Source organism: Lepus europaeus, chromosome 23 (assembly GCF_033115175.1).
Source record: "Lepus europaeus isolate LE1 chromosome 23, mLepTim1.pri, whole genome shotgun sequence".
NCBI lineage: Eukaryota > Metazoa > Chordata > Mammalia > Lagomorpha > Leporidae > Lepus > Lepus europaeus.
Window position 1 is genome coordinate 8,191,452 of NC_084849.1, and position 6,745 is coordinate 8,198,196.

At 52.0% G+C, this 6,745-nt stretch overlaps 1 protein-coding gene across 1 annotated transcript; it reads right to left on the minus strand.

Moving 5' to 3' along the window:
* Positions 1-2,463: 2,463 nt before the first annotated feature.
* On the minus strand, positions 2,464-2,960 carry LOC133751954 (large ribosomal subunit protein uL15). Its single transcript, XM_062182208.1, has one exon. The coding sequence runs from the start codon at positions 2,943-2,945 to the stop codon at positions 2,499-2,501; it is 447 nt and encodes a 148-aa protein (XP_062038192.1). The 5' UTR covers positions 2,946-2,960; the 3' UTR covers positions 2,464-2,498.
* Positions 2,961-6,745: the final 3,785 nt, after the last annotated feature.

Below are 6,745 nucleotides of genomic sequence, written 5' to 3' on the forward strand. Positions count from 1 at the left end.
CAATGCCTTCCTCCCTGCCCCCAGATTTTTTGTTTCAGCTGCAAAATAGACCAAACTCTTTTTTTTTTTGACAGGCAGAGTGGACAGTGAGAGAGAGACAGAGAGAAAGGTCTTCCTTTACTGTTGGTTCACCCTCCAATGGCTGCTGCGGCCGGTGCGCTGCGGCCGGTGCACTGTGCTGGTCCGAAGGCAGGAGCCAGGTGCTTCTCCTGGTCTCCCATGCGGGTGCAGGGCCCAAGCACTTGGGCCATCCTCCACTGCCTTCCCGGGCCACAGCAGAGAGCTGGCCTGGAAGAGGGGCAACCGGGACAGAATCCGGCGCCCCGACTGGGACTAGAACCCCGTGTGCCGGCGTTGCAGGCAGAGGATTAGCCTAGTGAGCCATGGCGCCGGCCGACCAAACTCTTAAGTTGAGGAAAGTGCACAAGAATCCATGGATAAGGATGATGAGGCATGAAAGGGAGTTTAGAGTGGGCCTCTGGGGATAGCTGGCCCACCCACCCGCTTGGCTCTCGTTGGCAGGTGGGGGAATGGGTGAGAGTGCTAGAAGCAGACTTCATTGCCTGACTTTACTGCCGTGAGACCTAGGGCCCAACCCTGTCTGGACCCAAGTTTCTCTCCGTGTGAAAGTAAGACCGGAGGAAACAGGTGCTGCTTTGGCCTGCACATCTTTGCCCTTTCTTGCAAAAGCAGCCCCGGGTTTTCCTTTGGCCAGCTGTGCCTTGGTGATGGCTCCCCAGCTGGAGAGCTGGCCGTGTGACTTGGGCCTGGTCTGGCAGAGGAGAGGGGGTTGGATGAGGTGTTGGCAGATGCTCTAGTCTGAACCAGTGAGAATCTTTCCCAGGGTTTCTGATGGAACTTCGGGGGGAAAGGCTTTCTTTTCCCAGAGCTTGTTAAACCAGGAGAGTGGAAGTCTGAGCTCTGGCAGCCAACTTTGCTTTCCTGAGAATGAAGCCTGTACAGAAGAAACCAGCCTAAGGAAGAACGGTAAATACCAGAATTAAACTTCAGAGGCCCTTGATCTAGCTGTTCCTGAAGCCCATCCACATGGTTAAACTATCCTGTAAAGCCAGCGAATCACGTTAGCCTTAAGTCCATTTGAACTGTGTTTCTGTCTGTCACTGCCAGAAGGGTGGACTCACTCAGAGGAGGAGGCTTGAGCCGGCCCAGTGTCTCCTGTGCCGGGTCATCTGGTTTTCCAGATGCACCAAGCCCCTGACAGTGCTGAAGCAGAGTGCAGCTTGGCTAATCAGTGTTCCAGTCCCTGAGCAGACACTGTTCCCTGCCTTCCCAGCATCCTCCTTCTTCCCCTGCCCATTTCCTTCTGGCTCCCAGCCCACTCTCACCCCCAGCTGCTGGCCCTAGGGGACGGTGAGCCCACCCTAGTCAGGCTAATCCCGGCTCAAGAATGGGACTGGCTCAGGGACTGACTCAAGAATGGGCGTGCGACTCACTGGTGGCCGATGACACAGGAAGACAAATCTGCCGGGTAGGACTTCTGGGCCAAGTCCCCTGAGACCTACAAGGAAACTGTGACCATTATCCCAGCAGGGACATTGCCATTATCTTCCTTTGCCCCAAAGAAAGAACTCGGAAGTCCACAGAGCACAGAGACGGAAGGCGCCTGCATCCCGGTGACAAGGTGGAACTGCCGCATCCGTCCCCCGGGGGTCTGCCGAATGTGGGAGGATGATGACCTCTTTGACCTAGGCCACTTCAGATCAGGATTTCTGCTGCTTAACGCTCAAAGCCGCCTTGAGTAATTTGTAGATGAAAATGACTTAGAGAAGTGGCTTTCTCTAATACCTTGTCCAGATTATATCAGTTGCAGGTGACAGCACCTAACTCCAGCAGCCTAAGAAAAGGCATTGGCTTGGGGAAACTCCAAGTGCAGGTGTGGGTGAACTGTGGGGCGTGAGGACGCAGGGCCGTACCACTCAGCAATAAAGAGGGTCAGGCTCCCCCTGTGCCCACAGCATGGCTGAACCTCAGATACGGTTGGCGAAGAAGTCGGCCTCCAAAGGCCGTGTGCTGTGCAGTTGTAGTTCGAACAGGAAACAGAGCAGTGGGCTCCAGGGGTTTGAGGCAGCAGACCCAAAAGGAGAATGAGCGAGTTTGGGGCCAGGGATTGGCCTCTTCTCTGTCTGGATGTTGGTGCTAGTTATGTGACTCAGCACTTAGAGAGCGACAGAAAAAGAGTGACTTTCACTGTCTGGGTATTACACTTGCAAAAACCAGGAGTCCTGGGGAGAACAGTTACTGTTTAACGGGCACAGTGTCCCTGTTTGGGGTGATGAACAGTTTTGAATATAGATAATGACGATTGCCCAGTGCCACTAATGTCACTGAGTTGTTGTGGCTGGCGTTGTGGAACACAGTGGGTTAAGCTGCCTTTGATGCCGGCATCTCCTGTAGGCCCTGGTTCAAATCTCAGCCGCTTCACTTCTTTTTTTTTTTTTTTTTTTAGCATTTGCTAGCATTTAATGAACCGTGTGGCTTCAAGCCACCAGGACACAGGCTCCCCCCACACCCTTAATCATCTCCTCAGCTCTTCTGCTGAAGAATTTGGCCTTCACGATGACAGGCTGCTTTGGGAGCTTTCCCTTCCCGAGAACTTTGTAATAGCCCGACCGCACCACATCAATGATGGGAGCAGCTCCAGTCTTGTTCTTGGCAGCATTTACCCGTGTCTGCTCACTGACCAACGTCCACAGCTTATCAAGGTTGACAGTTGGGCAGAAGCTCTGGTTCCTCTTTAAGTGGTAATGCCTCATACCAACTTTCCCGAAGTAACCTGGGTGATATTTATCAAAGTTGATCCTGTGGTGATGCATGCCACCCGCATTGCCTCGGCCTCCTGGGTGCTTCCGGTGCTTGCCGATGCGGCCGTGGCCGTGGCTCACGTGGCCGCGCAGTTTCCGGGTCTTCCTCAGTCTGGATGGCATGTCGGCTGCCGAGACGAAAGATCAGCCGCTTCACTTCTGATCCAGCTCCCTGCTAATGCACCTGGGAAAGCAGCAGAGCTGTCCGCATAGTTGGGCCCCTGCACCCACATGGGAGACTTGGCCTGGCCAAGCCTCAGCCTGTTGCAGTCGTTTGGGGAATGAACTGGAGGACTGATGATCTCTCGTCTCTGTCTCTCCCTCTGTAACTTTGCCTTTCAAATACATAAGTACAACGTGTTTCTAAAAAGTCACTGAATTATACTTTTAAAAATGGTTAAAATGGCAAATTTTATATTCTGCAATTCTCATTGCTTACAAGAGGAGGGAGCAAAGGAGGAGGGAGAAAAGGAGGAAGAAATGCAAGTGTAGGTTTCAGGCATGGCTGAATCCAGGATTCTCTGTCGCTCTGGCTGCCTCTCCTCCACCTTGACTTATTCTCAGACACCCTCCCAAGGGGTGACAGCAGTGATGTGACAGTTACGGGTGATTTTAGGAACCAGGTAACAACTGGCTGGCTGGAGAGGAAGTGTCTCTTTACCAAGAGTTTTTGGTTTTCCCACTATTGAGTCTCATTGGCTTGCCTGGGGCAAGAACTTGCCTCTCACCAGTCCCTGGGGCCAAAGGGTTGGCGGGAGCCAAGTCACATGCCCACCCTGCGATGGAGAGCAGGAAGGGGTGGATCCCAAAGAAAACCGAGAAGGTTTCCCAGGAGCCCCTGCAGCTCCAGTAAGTGTTGAGTGGCGTGGGCCAGTTCCCCGCCCTGCGTTCCTGCAGGCTGTGCCATTCTCTGCTGCGTTCCCTCCAGCAGAGCCCGTGTAGGTACAACACTCTCCTCATCCCATCCCAGGGTTTGCATAAAAACCCACGGCCACGAAGTAGCAACTGCAATGTTTTTCAATCACACAGCAAAGATATTTAAAAATATCACCCATATGTGTTTTAAATACAGGCAAATAGCTGGCAAGGCAGCCGGCTTCACACCCGCGTGCCATTCTGAGTTATAATCGTCTCGCTTCCAACTCTCAAAATCACACGTTGAAGGCCAGACGAGCCCAGGACGCTGCTGAGGCTGTGCATCTACGCAGAATGTGCCCGGCCGGTGTGGCTCAGAGCTCTCTCCTGGTGGGGGCGGCGTGTTTGATGCAGGGCAGGAAAGGGCTTCTGGGCTCGCATGCAACCCTTTGCCCTCAGCTGGGAACAAAGCAATGGAACCAGGAAGGGTATGGCGTCCTCCATGAAACTGCCCTTCTCACTCTGCCCTCCCCAGCTGCCGCTGCCCCTGCCCACCCGCCCACGATGTCCTTTGTCTTGTGTGAGTCTTTAAAATCCAGTCTTGCTTATATGTCATAATTTGAGACTCTGTATTTCCTCACCTTCCAGATCTGTACATTCCTTTAATATCCAAAATATTACTCTTGTGTGGGTAATGGATAATTCCAACTCAGGCAAAGTATATAATAGGCTTTCTTTGTATTGTGCAGGATTTGCATAAGGCAAACCCAGGTTTGGTATGGTCAGTAGGTATCTGACATCAACTCTCTAGCCTGCCCTCTATTTCTTTTTTTATTTATTTATTTTTTTGACAGGCAGAGTGGACAGTGAGAGAGAGAGAGAGAGAGAGAGAGACAGAGAGAAAGGTCTTCCTTTTGCCGTTGGTTCACCCTCCAATGGCCGCCACAGCCGGCACACTGTGGCCGGCGTACCGCACTAATCTGAAGGCAGGAGCCAGGTGCTTCCTCCTGGTCTCCCATGCGGGTGCAGGGCCCAAGCACTTGGGCCATCCTCCACTGCACTCCCTGGCCACAGCAGAGAGCTGGCCTGGAAGAGGGGCAACTAGGACAGAATCCGGCACCCTGACTGGGACTAGAACCCGGTGTGCTGGCGCCGCAAGGCGGAGGATTAGTCTATTGAGCCACAGCGCTGGCCTTCTATTTCTTTTTTTAAAGATTTATTTATAGAGTGAGAAAGAGAGATAGAGAAATTATTCATCTGCTAGTTCACTCCCCAGATAGCCCCAACAACCAGGGCTAGGCTAATCTGAAGCCAGGAGCCAGGAGCTTCTTCTGGGTCTCCCACATGGGTGCAAGGGCCCAAGTACTTGGGCCATCTTCTGCTGCTTTCTCAGACACATTAGCAGGGAGCTAGACCAGAAGTGGGGCAGCAGACTCTCAAACTGGCATCCACACGGGATGGCAACTTTACCTGCTTTGCCACAGCACTAATGCTGCCACACCCTCTTTTGTGTGTTTTTTACCATCACTCTGCTTCTCCACATGTCCCCAGAAATGGCTGCCCCAGCACCAGGTATCACATCTAGACAAAGAAATGTCCACAGTAAATAGTCCCTATAAGCACTTTGACAGTTTTCCTCTCATTGGCTGGAACTAAATCACACGTCCACTCCTAGACCAGTCACCAACAAGGGCACTGTGAGTATCTTGATTGGTTTAGACTTTAGGTTGATCTCTAAGTCAAGATTTGGGGCAGGTGGACTTTCCAACAAAACACAAGTTATGTGAGCAAGGACTATGGGGTGTGGTCCCATCTGTACCCTGACCTTATCCCCTCACCCTTCCTCTTAGCCCTTGCCTCTGACTGCCAACTGCTGGCACCTGCATGTCATTGCAAAAAGGCTTTCACAGCCTTCTGGTTCCCTCCTGGCTCACCTGCATGGAAGTCTGGGAGGGCTAGGGAATTCACACGCTCTGGGCACAGCAGTTGGTGCATAAATGCTCACTTGTTCCTCAGGTGTAGTGTTACCTGGTGTCCCAGGGTTTCCTGGTGGAGTAAACTCCAGTTCAGTTGGACATAGTGGTGAGTGGCTTAATAAGTCATTTACAAATTTTATTTACTTATTTGAAAAGTTACAAAGAGGGAAGGAGTGAAAGAGAGAGAGGGAGAGAAGGAGAGAGGGAGGGAGGGGGAGGGAGAGAGAGAGAGAGAGAGAGAGAGAGAGAGAGAGAGATCCAGCCATTGGTTTGCTCTCCAGATTGCCACAACAGACAACAGCCAGGGCTGAGCAGGCCGAAGCCAGGAGCCAGGAGCTTCATCCAGGTCTCTCACGAGTGTGGCAGTGGCAGGATTCTAAATACTTTGGCCATCTGCTGCTTTGCCCAGGCAATTGGCAGGGAGCTGAATCAGAAGTGAAGTAGTTGGGATATGAATTGGCATCCATATGGGATGCCAGTGTTGCAAGCAGCAACTTTATGTATTATGCCATAATGCTGGCCCCAGTAAATAATTTTTTAAGATTTATTTATTTATTTGAAAGAGTTACACAGAGAAAGAGAGGCGGGGGGGGGGGGTCTTCCATCTGCTGGTTCACTCCCAATTGGCCATAACAGCTGGAGCTGCGCCCATCCAAAGCCAGGAGCCAGGAGCTCCTTCCAGGTCTCCCATGTGGGGCAAGGTCCCAAGGACTTGAGCCATCTTCTACTGCTTTCCTAGTAGAAGGGCTGGATTGGAAGTGGAGCAGACGGGACTCGAACCAGCACCCATTGGGATGCTAGCATGTTAGGCGGTGGCCTTACCCACTATGCCACAGCGCCAGCCCTCCATAAATCATTTTTAATGTTTTTTGTTCTTTTCCCCACTCTTCTAGTGTCTCATACAAACAAACTACTTGCATGTGAGTCCTTATCTTGGGGTGTGTTACTTGGGGTCCTCAAATTAAGACAGTTGGCAAGGAGGGCTTGGTGAAGAATGAAGATGGAAGAGGAGAGGGGAATGAGAAGAAAGTGGGGGGTGGAGAGAAAGGAGAACGAGAAAGAGGAGAAGCAGGGCCGTGGGGAGATTTCTCA